The 17,901-nt window shown below is 50.2% G+C and overlaps 1 protein-coding gene across 50 annotated transcripts in view; it reads left to right on the forward strand.

The window, feature by feature from the left end:
• LRRFIP1 (LRR binding FLII interacting protein 1) overlaps positions 1–17,901 on the forward strand; it is a 142,989-nt gene that overhangs the window by 62,746 nt on the left and 62,342 nt on the right. For all 50 annotated transcript variants that reach the window (XM_074364601.1, XM_074364600.1, XM_074364564.1 and 47 more), the window contains exon 2: positions 14,895–14,981. In XM_074364601.1, the coding sequence (XP_074220702.1) occupies positions 14,895–14,981 (87 nt within the window). The remainder of the gene's footprint in view (positions 1–14,894; positions 14,982–17,901) is intronic.

The following is a 17,901-nucleotide window of genomic DNA, read 5'->3' on the forward strand; positions in this document are numbered from 1 at the left end:
TTTCTCCAAGCAGGTAAAACATAAACACAGTAAGGTAGGTCTATTCTTACAGTAGTAAGCATGTCCCACTAGGGCAAAGATGGAGGCTAAGTTTTCCTTTTTCTTGAAGAGTTAGTTTCTGTTCAGCCTGAGCTAGTATCAGCAGAGCGGAAGCCTCCTTGGCAACTTTTTTTCAACCCTGCAGTCTAAACTGCCTCTTACCCTGAGCACAGGAAGCCAAGTTATTTATAACCGCTAAAGTGTTTTCAGGCGAAGCTGATTGGAGTATTACCTGATTAGAGTGGGGTCTTTATCTAGTTTCTCCAGAATTATGAGGCTACATGTTGGTATGATGTGTTTGCTCCTCAAAAGGCAATGTTCAAGAGGAAATTCTTATCCCTGAAGGATCAGGCCGTGTGACTCAGCACAGGAATTGTTTGTGACTAGTTACTCATATGCCAGCGCGTTTCCAAAATATCTGATCATGTTTAAAAGTTTTAATCTTGGAGCCCCATGGGCCAGAAGATTCGAGTTACTAACCTGTTATCACAGTAAGCCTGTTACCTCTCACTTATGTGTTAGGCACAGGGCGGGGAAAAGAGGAATTTTTATTACCTTAACTGCTTTTACTCTGGGCCACCCAAATTTCACTCGGGTGTGTGTGTGTGTGTGTGTGTGTGTGTGTGTTTTAAAGCAGCTGGCTTTCATGGAATGGATTTATCAGAACTCTGATTATTCAGACTATCTAGTTGAAGTAACTTGATTTCTTCCTTGTAGGTTAAACAAAGCACTGTTTGGCCACATCTGAGCTGTAGTGACTCAGAGCTGCCGTGTTTGGTTGCAGACCACTGCTCAGATCCCCCTTCTGAGACTCATTTATTCATTGGGGGAGGGGCCAGAGCGTCACGTGCTTTTCTACTTAGCACTGCAACTAGACAGCTTGAAAGCCTTGTAGTAGTCTTGTGTGGAATCTGAAGTACTTTAAATTACTCTGAGGAAGATTTGCCTTAAATTTAAACTAAGATGTTTTGTTTGTATGTTTGTGTTTAGAGCTTATCAGAGCGACCTCACTTCTGAGCCTCATGTCTATTATTATCTGTGGCCAGTGGGTGTGTAATCTTCCTGGGGGAAGAGAAACAGGGTGGGCTTTGGGGGTAGGTTGGGAGTCTCCACCTGCCTGCCCTGACATCTCCCCAGGGCGCCTGGCCCTGCTGGGGCCTCGGCATGCTTGTCTTCTTGTGCTGCTTTTAAACTTCCTCTGAGCTGAACTCTCTCTGCTGGGTCCGTGGCTGTGATTGAAGACATTGTGTAGGTAGCAAACGTAGGCAGCGTTTCCCAGACCCCGGCTGTGTCAGCCCTGTTGTGTGTTTCTGTAGAAGTCTGCCCTCGCAAGACCTCATGAGGTGGTTTGATCATTTCCACTTACAGATAGAGAGGAAAGGGGCTCCGAAAGTTCTGGGGACTTTCCCAAGTCCACGCAGCCAGCAGGCAGCAGGGCTGTTCAGACCCAGGCCTGCTGGTTCAGAACTGGCGCTAATAACTGTCTCCACTGTATACAGTGCTCAGCAGGCTCGGGCCGGCCATGAGCACGCATCCTCGCTGTTGTCAGCCTCTCTGCAGCCCCGGGTGTCCCAACCCCAGTATCTGATCTGATGGATTTCTTTTTACAAAGGCAGCCTCTTAGGACACAGGTTTTTGCTCCTGAGTGCGTACTGAGAAGTCTCTGCTTTATCTCATGTTTCATTTCTATTTCTGGTAGTTTTTTAGACAAAAGAACACTCAATGGAATGTATTTGGCTAAATAAAGAAAGGTAGAAATGACAGAGCTGCAGAAATTATTTTTCTGGTTTTCCCACTGTGCCAACTTTTAGCTGTGACCCGTGTCATCCCACACCGGGAGCTGCTGGGTACCAGCCTCAGCCCTCCCCGGCCAAGCAGACAAGCTCGTTGAGGATGGAAGTGACGGCTTCTGGCTCTTTCCTCGCCAGTTGCAGGACTATCACCTGAACAGAGGGAAAGGCTGTCAGTACTTGTGTGCTGCTCACATGGCAAAGCCTGATGCTGCTGCAACGTCCAGCCTGATTTTGAGACGGAGCAGTGTCAGTGTTTTGTGTCACCTTAAAGGTGTGGGGTTTGCAGGGACGCAGAGCAGGTGAAGTGAAGGGCGTGGAGCCCGGATGCGTTGGCTGGAGGGAACGTGTCATCTGGAGCACTGCACAGGTGAGGCCATGCTGCTCTCTCCTGTCACCTGGCAGTCACACACAGGGTTATTTGTGACTCTCGTGCCCTTGCTTGTCATGCAGCATAGTGAGGCTATCAAAGGAAGTGCGAACACTCATCTCAGAAAACAATTCTAAATGTATTAACAAGAAGCGGTTGTTATTTGCATGGAAGACACTGTACACTTTTTTTCACCAGCTTGAGTGTGGGTGTTTGCTAAGCCGAAGATTGTGTTGTGAAGTTTGAATTGGTGAATGCTTTTTGTCTGTTCTCGATAAAGTAATGTGAATAATTTTGTTCCTGATTAATGTTTGTTATTTTGGTGTGTTACTCTGAGCAGCAAAGTCAGGACAGTTCCAGTAGCAGAATGAGGAAGGAGAACTCCGTGGACAGTCTTGGTGGAATAAATAATTCACCGCCCTGTAGAGACTGAGCATTTCAGAGACACGGGAAGCGCCCAGAGATTGCATCACGGGTTCCCTCACCCCCTGTAACGAGGGCTGATGTTCAGAAGTGGTGTAATTTGCCCGAGTTCACATAGTCCGCGCTGGTGGCTTGGTCCTGAGACCCCTTTCTGGACAGTGTCCGTCTGGGAGGCTCAGCGCCCTGCAGAGGCTGCTGCTGTGTCATAAAATTCCGTGGTAACTCTGTGGTCTGCTCTGTAACTCGTCTCAGTTGATTTTAATGGAAACATAGTGTTTTAAATGACCAGTTAAACTTTAGTCCTTAACCTTACGGCCTTCAAATCGTCAGGTAAAATTGATAAACTGTGTCTGGTTTATTTTGTGGCTTAAGCGCTGACCTGTGTCCTGAACCTGTGGCTGGGCTGTTTCAATATACATGGCCGTGGGGGTGGGGAGGGCGTAGCTCAATGGTAGAGCGTGTGCTTAGCAGGCACGAGGTCGTGGGTTCAGTCCTCGGTACCACCACTAGAAAGTAAATAAATGAATAACCAAACTAATTCCCCCTCCAAAAAAAAACCATGGCTGTGCGGCCATCCCACCCCCAAGTTTTAAAGCTGTGGCTCACAGCCCCGTCAGAGCCGGCCCCTTTTTTATAGCTAGTTTTTAACATCCTTATTACTAACCTGAAATGCCATTCCTAGGTGGTAAAATCTACCTTCCCACATAATTTCAAGTCAATATAATGTTTTAACTGCAACAGTAAAAAGAAGTAAAATGAAAGTAAGTTGCAGTAACAGAATATGAGTGTTGTGACTAAGTCCTGGGAAGGTTCTGAGCAAAGCCATGTGTACCCTTCCCTTGATTTCCACGCTGATGGCGTTCCTGGCATATTCGGTGTGTGTTAAAACTACTCAGAACGTATTTGGATTTGTATGTGAGTTGGAATCAGTTTGTAGATCTGAAAGTTATAGTGTGGTTTTTCTATCTGCCTGAGCAGCCAGTGGGAAAGTTCCTCATCGTCCGAGTGCAGGATGGTTGTCATGCCGTGCCCTGCCCCCTAAATGCCATTAGTCCCCTGCTCCAGTCACTATGACTTCCCAACCCCTCCCCCAGCATTTCCAAAATGCCCTCTCGGGAGTTGGCACTCTCCCCTCCATTGGCAGCTGTCACCCCAGAGTGCCTTCCCCTCCATAGCCATCACGACTGCAGTCACGGCTGTAAGAGCAGTCCTCTCATGGGGGAACTTACTGCGATTGCCTGAGTGAGGGTTTGGAAAGATGAGATTTCAAGATGGGAGTAAAGCCACACGGCAGCGCGTGGACCGGGGGGGGGGGGGGTGGACGCACTTGGTACCGAGGACAGGATGGCCACCGTTTCTGAGCTGCCGGCTGGTAGGCTTCTCTCCGGTCCCGCCTTGCCCGGTCTACTTGGTTGCTTTGAATAGCAAGCTATTTTTAGAATCTCCTGCATGTGAGGGGTTGGGGGTTTACATAGAAAATAAAAGTTGGTGGCTGTTTCCACTTCCTGTAGCAAAGTCAACTCAGCAAAATGATAAAGATTATAGAGGAAATAAATCAGAGATTACAAAATAGAAAAGATCAATAAAACCAAGGTAAACAAAATCAACAAACCTCTAGCCCAGTTCACCAAGAAGAAAAGAGGGAGGATCCAAATGAACAAAATAAGAAATGAAAGAGGAGAAATAGTAATTGATACCCTAGGAATACAAAAAAAAAAAAATACTGTGAACAGTTGTATGCCAACAAAGTGGACAACCTGGAAGAAATGGACACGTTTCTAGAAACATACAGCCTGCCAAAACTGAGTCAAGAAGAAACAGACAATTTGAACAGACTGATCGGTAGAAGTGAAATGGAATTTGTACTGAGTAACAACTGCCTGGAAACAGAAGCCCGGGACCAGACAGCTTCGCTCGGGAATTCTAACAGACATACAGGGAAGAACTTAGACATCTCCTTCTCAAACTATTCCAGAAAATTGAAGAGGAGGGAATACTTCCAAATTCATTCTGTGAAGCCACCACCACCCTGATACCAAAACCAAAGACACTACAAAAAAAGAAAATTACAGGCCAATATCTTTGATGAATATAGATGCAGAAATCTTCAGCAGAATATTAGCAAACCAAATCCAGCAATACATAAAAAGGAACACACACGTGATCAAGTTGGACTCACCCCAGGGTCGTAAGGTTGGTTCAGCATAAGCAGATCAATCCATGTGATCCACCACACCTGCAGATAAAGGACAGAAACATGATCATCTCAATAGACGCAGGAAAAGCATCTGACAGAATCCAACATCCATTCATGATAAAAACTCTCACCGAAGTGGTTATAGAGGGAACATATCTCAACATAATAAAAGCCATTTATGACAAACCCGCAGCCAGCGTCACACTCAGTAGTGGAAAACTGAAAGCTTCCCACGAGGTTCAGGAACAAGACGAGGATGCCCACTCTCACCACTTCTGTTCAGCTTAGTTTTGGATGTCCTGCTCATGACAATCAGACAAGAAAAAGAAATCCCAGGTGTTCACATGGGAAGGGAAGAGGTAAAACTGTCACTATTTGTAGATGAGAGAATATTCTATATAGAGAGCCAGCCCTGAAGTCTGCACACAAAAACTATCAGAACTAATAAATGAATTCAGCAGGGTAGCAGGATGTAAGATTATTGTACAGAAATCTTTTGCATTTCTTTACACTAATTATGAACTACCAGGAAGAGAAAGTGAAAAAAAAATCCTGTTTAAAATTGTGTCAAAAAGAATAAAACACCTAGGAATAAACTTAACCAAGGAAGTGAAAGACCTCTATGCCGAAAACTATAAAATACTGATTAAAAAAACTGCAGATGATTCACAGAAATGGAAGACTATCCCATGCTCTTGGATTAGAAGAATTAATATTGTTTAAATGGCCATACGACCCAAAGCAAGCTACAGATGTAATGCAACCCCTATCAAAATACCCATGACAAAACACTCACAGAAATAGAACAAATAATTCTAAAATGTATGTGGAGCCACGGAAGGCCCAGAGCTGCCAAAGTACTCCTAAGGAAAAAGAACAAAACTGGAGACATTACCCTCTTAGACTTCAGATAATACTACAGAGCTACAATAATGAAAACAGCAATGGTATTGGCACAAAAACAGATGCATAGATCAATGGAACAGAATAGAGAGTCCAGAAATAAACCCATGCACCTATGGTTAATTAATCTACAACAAAGCAGACAAGAATACACAATGGAGAAAAGACAGGCTCTTCAGCAAGTGGTGTTGGGAAAACTGGACGGCCACATGTAAATCAGTGAAGTTAGAACACTCTCACACCACACACAAAAATAAACTCAAAGTCGTTTTAAGACCTAAATGTAAGACATGACACCTTAAAACTCCTAGAAGAGAACACAGGTAAAACAGTCCCTGACGTAAATCATAGCAGTATTTTCTTAGATCAATCTCCCAAGGCAAGAGAAACCAAAGCAAAAATAAACAAATAGAACCTAATTAAAAGTAAAAACTTTTGCACAGTAAAGGAAACCATAAACAAAACGAAAAGACAACCTACGGAATGGGAGAAAATATTTGCAAAATGGTGCTACTGACAAAGGCTTAATTTCCAAAGTATACAAACAGTTCATACAACTTAATAACAACAACAAAAACCCAAACAACCCAATCAAAAAATGGGCAGAAGACCTAAATAGACATTTTTTCCAAAGAAGACATGCTGATGGCCAACAGGCATACGAAAAGATGTTCAGCGTTGCTAATTAGAGAAATGCAAATCAAAAACACAGCGAGGTGTCACCTCACACCGGTCAGAAGGGCCATCGTTTAAAAGTCTGCAAATATTAAGTGCTGGAGAGGGTGTGGAGAGAAGGGAACCCTCAGACACTGTTGGTGGGAATGTAAGTTGGTGCAGCCACTATGGAAAACAATATGGAGGTTCCTTTAAAAACTAAAAATAGAGTTACCATGCGATCCAGCAATCCCAGTCCTGGATATATATCCAGAAAAGACAAAAACTCTAATTCAGAAAGATACATGCACCCCGATGTTCACAACAGCACTGTGTACAATAGCCAAGGCATGGAAGCAGCCTAAATGTCAGGAGATGACCGGACAAAGGAGTTGTGGTGTGTATGTATATATTACTCAGACAAAAAAGAGAATGAAATACTGGTACTTGTAGCAACTGGATGGACCTAGAGAACGACATCCTTAGTGAAGTAAGTCAGAGAAAGACAAATACTGTGTAATACCACTTATATGTGGCATCTGAAAGTAATACAAATGAATCTACATACAAAACAGGAACAGACCCAGACAGACTATGGTTACCAAAGGGGAAAGAGGGGAGGGAAGGACAAATGAGAAGTTTGGGATTAATAGACACAAACTATTGTACATAAAATGGATAAACAACAAGGACCTGCGGTATAGCACAGGGAATTACATTCAATAGCTTATGATAAACTATAATAGAATATAATCTGAAAAAAATAACCAAATTACTTTGCTGTTCACCTGAAACTGACACAGTATTGTAAATCAACTCTACTTCAATAAAAAAAGGAAATGATGGCCACTCAGGAGGAGGATTCCGTGCCACAGCCCCGCCGTTACTCTGTACCGTCTGCACCAGCCTGGAAGCGCGCGGCGGGTTGTAAGTCACTTTAGCACGGCTCTGTGTGTGTTCTCCAGTGAACCTGAGCCTTCAGCTTGCCCTTCAGGAGCTGTGTTCCTTCCTCGTTCCGGGAACAGTCACACGTGGACAGAGGCCCCTCTTGCTTCTAAACAAAACTGGTTCCTGGTCACACTGTGGACTTCAGCTGCATGGAGCTCCTATTACATGCACACAAGTGAACTTTATTTTCAAAGCAATCTTATACCTGAAAATAATTTTAGGCTACTTTAGGAAAATATAAGGAAAAGGGAAGGATTGAATTACTGTAAGAAAACGTAAAATATCATAATTGTCATAAGAGAAAAAAATCTGCGGCGTAATTAAAGGAGTCATTTTCAGAGTATTTTTCGTAACATAAAAAATCGCTGCGCTCGCTTTGGCCGCACGTCTGCTGAAAGTGGAACAACACAGAGAGTACAGCCCCCCTCTCTCCTATCGGTGCCTTTCCAGACCCCAGGGCTTTCTCAGCTGAGGCGGAGAGAGTGATGAGAGCATCCCAGGCCGTTTCTCCAGAGTCGCCCTGGACATGGAGCGCCTGACCCCCTCTCAGCTTCCGTGTAGAGTTCCGGAGCCCCCCAGGGTTTCAGAGCAGAGTCAGAACTTGCTCTGTGACTGCCGGATGAGAGGTCTTGGGATGTGGAATTCCACACAACGCTTGAATCCCAGGAAGGCTTCGAAGCTCAGGAGAGGTACAGAGTCGGGACTCCAGAAGTCGTGTGGGGCTTTTTTAGAAAACCCTTTTTTTTTTCTTTTGTTTTTGCTGGAGGTGGGAAGCTAGAAAACTCCTGAGGCTACCTCCTGCAGCATCTCTGTCCCCTCCAAGCCGTCAGGACTTCTGCTGCACCGATGTTTAGCATGTTTCTGTTTTTGAAGATGGCGATGGGAGGTCAAACAGGTAGAAGCGACTAAAGGATACAAATGCCATTAGACGCCCAAGACTCCAGCCTCGCTGGGATTGGGGTTCAGGGTCCTGGGGGGGGCGTGCAGCTGCACCCCGCTTGGGTGGCATCTCCCACTGTTTAGGAAACCTCCACTGCAGGCAGGTCCAGGGAGGAAGGAAGCTGTGTGGGGACAGGGCAGGCCTCTGCCCAGGGCTCTCCCCCAACCCCCGTCCTGGTAAATAACTTCTTTCCCGTTCTGCACTGTCCCCGGGCCAGGCTGGGCTGTCCCTGAGTTCCCTGACCCCGAGGAAAGGAGCATCCTTTGTCTTTGGGTGACTGTTTCGTTACCACTTGGAATTTCTGGTCCTCCGAGCGGGAGGCCTGTCCGGGTCACTGGAAGAACAGACGTGCAGCTGACTGTTTCTCCCGCTGACTTTTGTGTCCCTGTCAGGTAGAATCCACGTCTGCTCTGTGTCTGGTCTGGACCTAGAGCTGGCCGAGTTTCTGGCTTAGCGCTGAGGCCCATCACTGAAGAAAAACTGCCGCCTTTTTCTTCTTCACGCGGCCCTCCGGCCCTTCTCCAGCCGGGCCCGAGTCTGTGCTGCCCGGAGAGGCATTTCAGAGAGAGAAGTGTCGTTCTGGTTGTCTGTCTCCCCAGCCAGCCTGTGTGCCCCGGTGGCTGGGTCCCCTGGCCGACGGCCTCTGTGCCTGGACCCTGCGGGGCGCTGTAGGGCGGGGGTCCCAGACCCCGGCTGGGTCACTCGGCCGTGTTTAACCACTTGTTTAGGAGGCCCGGGTCTCAGACTGGGGCTTCCTCGTGTGTTTTTAGCATCTCTCAGACCGCACGTGTCACCTCGGCATCAGAGTGCTGTCTTATGTGTCTCTGGTAAAATGAAACGTAAAAGTGGAATTTCGGCGTCAAGGGCTCAGCTTTTTAGGGCTTTTACCAGGCAACTTTGGTGACAAAAGCAATCTTCTCTTCCCAGCCATCCCCACCGTCAGAGGACGCCTCACTTTAAAGCCCAGTGTCTATAAAGCTCTGTTTATGGGATTCTGAGATCGGATCCGGGAGGAAGGGTGAGGTTGTGTCCCCCGTGTGGGGGATGGGACTGTGTGTCAGGGAGCCTGGACCTCATCAGAGGAGGCCTGGCTGGGTCAGCCCCCCCCTCCCCTCCCTCCCCACCTCCCTAGTCCTGGAGGCGGCGGCCAGAATGGCGGCCAGAATGCTGAGGAGGGCCTGGATGGTGGGGGTGGGGGCGACGAGGGTTTTTAGCAACAAAACCAGGGGGACCTTCTCGCAGCAGTGAGTGTGGTTTTGGTTTCAGGGTGCCTTCGTCTCCTTCCTTCCTTCCTTCCCTCTCTTCCTCTCAACCTCTGTCTCCTTCCCCTCCCCCTGCCCTTCCTTCCTTCCTTCCTTCAGAAATGTTTGCTATTTATTATGGAACATGTCAAACATACCGAAGCGGAGATGGGATAACAGAAAGCAGAGGTCTTCGGCCGGAGGGAGCACCAGCACCCCCCGGGGGCGCCCGAGGGGCTCTGACTTGGTGGGCCTGGGGTGGGGCCTGAGCTCCTGCATCTGTAACAGGCCCCAGGTGCTGCTGCCAGAGGAGCAAGCCCCCTCAACCCCCCCCCCACCAGCACCCCCAGCTGTCCGCACAGCCACCTTCCCGCCCCAGCCAGCGCACTTGGCGTCCCCATGGGAGGGTTTAGTTTGTGACTCAACAGAGTGGTATTGGGCAGAGAAGCGAGGATTGGGGTCCAGAGCCCCACCTTTTCCAGGGTCCCCCTTCCCGCAGAGGACAGTGGACTAAGGGTGGAGCTGCAGGCCTGCAGCCACCTTTCCATTTGGTTCCTGTAGGGAGGGGAGAGAGCTGGAGACCATGGCCCCACACCAAGTTGTGGGGGGTCAGGGGGGAGGGAGTGCTGCCCTGAGGTCACAGGAGCAGGCCTGGGGCTCATTGCCCAGTGGAGGACCCCCCAACTTTGACCTCCAGTCGGAGCTGGAGGGGGACGGCTGATGGCCATGGGGAGCATGTGCGGTCCTGGATCCCAAACCTAGCCAGTTGCTCTTCTGCATCTTAAATTCCATAAGTCTGCCTACTTTTGTCCCTCCTTTCCCTTTGCCATTGTCATCTCCCTCGGGGTTGAGAGCTTGGTGGGGAGGGGGTCGTGGTGGAGAAATGCCCCAACTCCAAACCTGGGGCCTTTGAGGCCGGAGGTGTCAGCAAATCCACGTGGGTGGGCTCTCCTCCAGGTTCTCTGGCTCCTGGGACCACAGGAGCCTCCTTCTCCGGACACCTGATGCTCCCTGCAGCGTCCTCGCGCCTCCCCCTTTGCACGTGTCCTGCCTCTGCACCCGCTTGTCTTACCAGGCTCCCTCACTCAGAAGCAGCTCTCACTTCCTGGGTCTCCCCTCGCCCCGCCCTGGCTCCCCACGTTTCAGCCAGAGCCGTGTTTCTAAAACAGACCCCGCTGTGTTCCTCCCTAACACCCTTCAGCGGTTCCACGTTCCTTCAGTATGAGGTTCCGGATCCCAGGCCCTCGGGACTGCGCCCCCTCGTCATCTGCCCCTCATTCTGGCTTCCTCCTCTGGGCTCTTCAGGGGTTGGCTTAGGGCTTCTGTCCTCCGGGAAGCCTTCAGGACACCCGGGATGGGTTACGTTCTCCTCCGACACAGCCCCCGCACGTGTTCTCCCCCTACTGTAGCCCTTGTCACTCGAACACGGTCCCTGATTGCTTTGTATGCACCCGCTGAGGCTGGGGCCCTAAACTGCACTTTGAAAGTCCCTCCCCGCCTGTCTCTGCAGCACTGAGGCCACATGGCCTGGAGGGGCGGCCTGCCTGGTGACGGCCAGGAAGCTGCAGTCCCCTGCAGGTGAGGAGCGGAAGGTGAAAGCATGCGTTTGGAAACTCAAACAATCTGACACGGTGGTGACCTCAACCATGTGAGTTTATATTTTACAAAAGTGCCAGTCCGAGATGGGTTTGTCCTGCACACCAGAGCCCTGGCCGGGGGCACACCGAGCCCCGGAACTGCTCCCCAGCAGTTGGCAACCGGAGGGCAGGGCTGGGCCTCCCACGAGATGGGGGGGGGGGATGAACTTGGCGCCTGCAGGCCACCATGGTGGGCCACAGCTACTCTGGATTTTTTTGTTCATTTAATGACTTGATCTTATCAAACGTTTCCTCTGTTGCTCTCTTAATGATCATTATCCGTGATGCTCTGTGTCTCGCTGTTCCGTGCTCTTGGCAACATCAGTGTTTTAGGGTGTATGGTGTTGTCAGAACTGCATGTGGTTTTTCTTTCAGGCATCCCCGCCTGTCAGGGCTGCTCTGCTGATGCTAGAGTTGTGCTAATGAAGTTGGCTCCGCATGGGCTTTGTGCCACTTTAAATGTTGCTCCATGTATCCGTTGACTTTTAGCCAGAGTCCCAGAAGCAAGCCTGGTTGTTACCACTTCCTGTGTCATGAGAGCCTGTTCTCCACGTATGAGTCATACAGGAACCCTGTGAGATGTAGGTGCTGCCTGTGGTGACGGTTACAGGCATTTGAACTGCATTGAATTATTTATCTCCTTCAAATGCTAATCTGGGGTGAAGACTGACCGCGGTTGACCTGTCTTCAAGGTTGGCAGGCTCGAGTCCTCATAAGGAGTTTGTCCTATGACTTGGTTCATTCGTGTGGTTCCTTTGTCAACCCAAGCCCAGGTCCCTCAGATCAAGGCTTGTCCTTGTGGACATGACAGACATACTGGGTGGACGTGAGGACCAGGAGGAGTGGGCAGTGACGGGAGCCTTTTCCTGGAGGGAGGGAGGCCCACCAGGGTAGCTGGGCTCTGACTCAATGTGGTTTTGGAGGCCTGCCAGTCTGGTGGAGAGGCCATACCAGGAGGCAGGGACTACATGCTCAGATAAGTGGTCTCTTCAGGGATCTTTGCCCCGGTTCTAAACAGAGCTGGACCAGAGGAGGGTTGGGGCTAAACAGACAGACTGGGGAGGAAGTCAGCTTGCAGGTGCCGGGCTCCCTCAGGTCACAGAGACACTCATGCTGCGTGAGCGGGAGTCATCTCAGACCTCACCTCCTCCTGTCAGTTCTCTGTTGCTGCAAAACACATACCCACCGACGGAGCGACATAAAACAACACACATTTATCCTTCCACAGTTTCTGTGGGTCTGAAGTCTGGGCACGGCCTCCTGGGTCCTCTACTCAGGGCCTTCCAGGGCTGCAGTCAAGGTGCCAGCCAGGCTACATCCTTTCTGGGGCTCAGGGGCCTGTTGCCTGCTCACGTGGTCCTTGGTGGTATTCTCATCCTTATGGTTGTAGGACTGAGGTCCCTTTTCCTGCTGTCAGCTGGGGGCCATCAGCTCTTAGAGGCCCCCACATTCCTTGTCACATGGGCCCTCCCAGGCCTTCTCACACGTGGCAGCTTGCTTTTGCAAAGCCAGCAGGAAAGTCTCTCTGACTTCCAGGCCTACTTTTATGAGACTCACCTGATTAGGTCAGGCTCACCCAGAATCAGCTGTCTTTTTATTAACTCAAAGTCAGCTGATGAGAGACCTTCATTTGGAGTGCCTTTCTCTTGGCAATAGAATGTAACCCAGTCTTAGGAGTGACGTCTGTCACACTCACAGTTCTGCCCACACTTGGGAAGAGGAGCATGTGGAGCATGTGCGTCAGTGACGGGAGTCTCGGGAACCACCCTGGAAGTCTGCCTGCCACACTCCTCTCTCCCGTCCTCCTCCGGCAGCCCCTTCCCTACTTACATTCTCACTCCTCTGCCCCCTTACTCTTCCTCCACGCCCTCCCTTCTCTCTCCCCAGCCACCCCCCCCCCAAGCTGTTGGGCTGTGGCTGCCTGGTCTACACTGGCTTAGACCCTGAGCCAAGAGGCTCGGAGCCCACACCAGCCCCAGGAAGGGCGGGGAGGCAGCTACACTCACTGTGAACAGAGGCCTCTTGCTGGCCCATGGACGGGGCTGGAGGAAGTCCATGTGGCCAGATGTCAGTCTGTCCAGCCTTCCCCTCCTCTCCCTCGGGTCTGGCTGGACCTTTTTTAGGTCCTAAGCCAGTGGCCCATCACAATGTAACATGGTTTAGAAAATCAAGAATGGCAATGAAGTATCAAAGTCCTGATACAGTTGTGGTTTTTGACACCCTTAATTGGAAGGACCCGGGCTTGGGTTGATAGAGGAACCACGTGAACAAAGCAGTTTACAGAATGAACTCCTTATAAGGACATGAGCCAGCCCATCTCCGTCAGATCAGTGATGGTCATTTTTCCACTTAGACTAGAATTTAGAAAGAAGATGAATCTGTAATTCTATACAATGTGATTATGGGGTTGTGGAGAGGGATGTCCTTGACATCAGGACCCGCTGTCCCCATGTGAGCCTGCGGTGCAGGGTGCCCAGCCCGTGGGGAGAAACTGCACAGTGAGACGCTCGGGCCACCTCACTGCTCGCGGGCCCCACCTACCACGGCAGACGCACGCTGGCCATCTCCGGTGGCTCCGTTTTGAGATTATCTAGAGAATAGTGAGATGTCTGAAAGCTGTCAGGACGGTTGGAAGAATTACAAGTATATTCCCATAAACAATTAAGTGGAGAGGTGGGTGTAGCTCAGGGGTAGAGCATGTGCTTAGCATGCACGAGGTCCTGGGTTCAATCCCCAGCACCTCCGTTAAATAAATATAAATAAGTGAAAACCTAATTACCTCTGACTCCAAAAAAAATACAATGAAGTGGGAAGGAGGAGGGATTTGTCTGGCACCGGAGACCTGCAGCCTGGTCCACTTGCACCATTTACGTCCTGGGGCTGCTGTGTCACCTGCGATAGCGAAGGAGCACGAGGTTGGCAGAACGGGAATCGGGGCTCAAGTGCCGGGCCCCACAGCGTGCGTGGGTCCGGGTCGAGCACTTTAAATGCTCTCAAGTAGAATGTGGCACATCAGCTGCAAGCTGACAGGTAGTTCGGGGTGGGGGGGCAGGTTTTGTTCCAGTGTGACATTTCTAACACCTAGCACCCCCCTGGCACCGCTCCACCCCCGTCTTAGACATCTTGAGGAAAGCGGGGCTTCCCAGCACTGCGGGAGCCGCCGGGGAAGCCGAGGGCAGTGGGCTGCAGTGAGGGGAGGCTGGACAGGAGTTCTGGACGGCAGGGTCCGAGCCCCAGCCCTGTGACCTTGGGTGGGTCTGGTAGCCCCTCCAGGCCTCTGCTGCCCACTCTGTGAAGGGAGGGGCGGACCCGGTGACCCGTGGTCTTGTCCAGCTGTAATGCTGTACTCTGGGCATCTGTCTTGGCTCCAGAGGAAGGCAGACTGCCCAGCCCTGCCACTTCTGGGCTGTGTGACCTTGGGTGAGTTACCCTCTCTGTGCCCTAGTTCCCTCATCTACAGACTGGGTATGGGAACAGTGTCTCCCCAATAGGGCTGTTATGAGGTGTCTGTGGCAGAGTATGTCTGACGCACTCAGAATAGTGCCCACTTGGCATTTAGTAAGGGCTCCATAAAAGGTCGTGATCATTGTTACTGTAACCACGACGTCACTCTGACAGCCCTTTTAACTCTGATGCATGTGGTGCGTGACTGTATACGTATTACCCTCCGAACGAGAGCATCATTGCTAACCGTGTCCTGGAAAGGATCCGCTGGTCTGTCTTCTGATAAACCCTCTCCGGGTCTGTTGCAGGCGGAGGCCAGACTGGCGGCAAAGCGCGCGGCGAGGGCTGAGGCTCGAGAGATCAGGATGAAGGAGCTGGAGCGGCAGCAGAAGGAGGTAACGCTGGGCTCCCCGGGGGTTCTTCTCTCAGGGGTGTTTCCTGTAGGCAGAGCATCCAAGCACAGGGGCACCTGTCTGTCAGACGTTGCTCCAGAGGCAGTTGTACCTGCAACTTTGGTTCAGCATTGAGCCAGGGTGCGCCATCGCTCAGATGCCAGACGTGCCGTCCTGGACACTCGACCCGTCAGGTCCTGGGACGAGCCTCCGCACAGAGCCACTTGCTGCTCACGTCTTCCCAGCCCAGTCTTCTGGCCGAAGGAGCCAAGAGGGGCTGGTTCTGACTGTTGACCCAGAATCCCCATCCTCTGAATTAAAATGTGAAGGAAGAACAGATTATCCCTTTTTTTTTTTTTTTTTGCATTTTTTAAATTGAAGTAGTCAGTTTACAATGTTGTGTCAATTTCTGGTGTGCAGCATAAAGTTTCAGTCATCCATGCACACACATACATTCGTTTTCATATTTTTTTCGTCATAAGTTGCTACAAGATATTGAATATAGTTCCCTGTGCTCTACAGTAGAAACTTGTTGTTTATCTTATTTATAGTACGTCTCTGCAGACTCGAACTCCCGAAGATTATTATCTTTTTAAACTAACCAGTCTTATTTAAGAAGTACTTCCCCTCTGTTTTTTATACTTTTTAATGGGTTTCATGAGGCCTGAAGCTCGTTTGTGGCACAGAGAGCAGAGCAAACACTGGATGGAACAGCCAGGGAAGAAGCTGTCCCCGGGAGGGCGGAGAGCGCTGTGCTCGCTCAGCACTGTTCATGCTGTTTGCTGCTCCTTTTCACCGTCCTGAGCTCTAGCCCGAAGCCACGTGGGCAGCGCGAGGGCTCTTTCACTCGCAGGGAGAGAGACGGGCTTTCCTGTGACCTTGAAGCCCCGGTGGCAAGTAAGTCTCTGCCTGTGGGCCCCACCTCCTCCTGTGGCCTGGCCCTCGCAGGGTCTGGGAGCAGCACGCCAGGCCCTCTGGAGGGCTCTTCTTGGTCAGAAGATGTGAACGGTCTGTGTTGGAGAGAGAGAGAGCCACCTGCCTTCCCTGGGGCTACTTTTCCTACAGAGTCTGGCCTGGTTCACAGAGCCAGATTTTCAAAGTTGAGCCAGCATTCTCCAATGTGTGAGGGTTCAGATAAAAATCTGTGTTTCTCTGTTCTCTTAAAGCCATTGCAGATTCTGCTGTATTCCCAAGGTCACATGCTCCAAAGGGGTGAGGGGTTCGCGGTCATCCCCGACCTGCCCAGTTTGTCACCCTGCGTGGAAATATGTGCGCAGGGGAGGGGCATGGGCAGGTTTGAGCCTGAGGATGAACACGCTTCCATGTGCCTCAGAGAATGGGTTGAGGATTACTAGAAACTCAAGCCCAGGACATCAATCAGGAGAGTCATACGTCGGTCCCAGTGACGGGAGGGAGTGATGGGGACGGAGGGGACGCAGTCCCTGGGAGAAAGGCCACACTGGACGGCAGCAGTGATGTTGGGCAGTGGCCCGAGCAGGGGGGCGGTAGCCACACCTCCACCGAATGTAGTATCACTGGTCCTGCGTTTACACGTGAACGAAGGCTGAACAAACATTTGAAAGTAGATCAACCAGCACGTCCTCCCTCATTGCTGGAAATACACAGATGGTTGTAACTTCTAGTTTTTAATGATATTTTGCCTCTAGAACTAGTATGGTATTTTAATTTTTTTGTGCCTTTTTTTCCTCTTAATTTACTCAAGCATGGATTCGGCATTTTCTTATTCCCTCCCCACTACCCCCCTGGAATCAGATTCATCATTTTAAAACTGGAGGTAGAGATTCCTGAATTTCCATGTTAACTGTTTGGACTTTACATTTGGGCTGAAAGCTCCTAAGGCACCTGCAGCACCTCCCCTCCCCTGTCACCTCAGCTAAGGGTTCATACCCGTCCATAAACAAACTCTGGGGTCTGAACTTGAACCTGACCAGGGGTGATTAGTACAGGACATGCTAAGAGACGTTTTCAGGAAAGTCTCTGGGGAGAGGTGCTTGGACTGCGAGGCGGAGGAAGGGGATGGATCCGGTTGTTTTGTAGACCTTTGGCCACCCACTGTCTGAGCCGCTGTCACCTGGGGTTTTGGAATCACCCTGATTCCTGTACGTTCAGTAGCTCCCCGCCCCTGTGTGAGCAGGACGCAGCCAGCCCCTCCCCACTCTGGAAGCCAAGCGGCCATGGAAGCCTGGGGTTATGGCAGCTGCTTGGTCACAGTGCTTGGGGTGGGGGGGTGCTGCGTCCTCCAGCCCCCGGCGCCGGCAGCCCCGCCCTCACAGCAGCTCATCCGCGCTCGCCTGCTTCTGCAGCCCCCAGCCTTTTTTATATCAAGGCCTGAAAAGCGCTATAGGAAGAGTTTTCCAGAGCATTTTGTTACTCATCGAGATTTTTGCCACAGTTGACTGAGTTCCCACTCTGCGCCCTCCTCCCCTGCTGGGGAGTGTTTCTGCTGGCCTGTGGCTGTCTCCTCCGCTCTGCTGTTGGAGCTGGTCTTGGGAGGAGATGGCAGTGAACCTGTCAGGGGCCCTGCCTTTGGTTTTCAGGGTGGTGTTAGTAATCATTTATCATTCGTCTCACGAATAAGAGAACCTTACTCTCACCAAAAATACAAAGGTAAAATTTCTACAAAACCACGGTGCAAATGAATTATATGGTATGTGTGTATATATCTGTCTTCCAAATTATAATATATTCTGTCTTTAATTATGGGCAGAATTGAATTAAATATATAGTTGATAACATAACCAGAGTACTACTCACAGTGTTCTTTGGCAGAATTTCTTAATTTAGAAAATAAAAGTTGAGAGGAGCTAAGCTAAGTAAGAAACCATCTATTTCATGGGCCTTTCTCCCTTTGAGTCGAAGGAAGTCCCCTTCTGTTCCATTTTAATTCTGCAGCATGACAGTA

The sequence above is a fragment of the Camelus bactrianus genome, chromosome 5 (genome assembly GCF_048773025.1).
Source record: "Camelus bactrianus isolate YW-2024 breed Bactrian camel chromosome 5, ASM4877302v1, whole genome shotgun sequence".
Lineage (NCBI taxonomy): Eukaryota > Metazoa > Chordata > Mammalia > Artiodactyla > Camelidae > Camelus > Camelus bactrianus.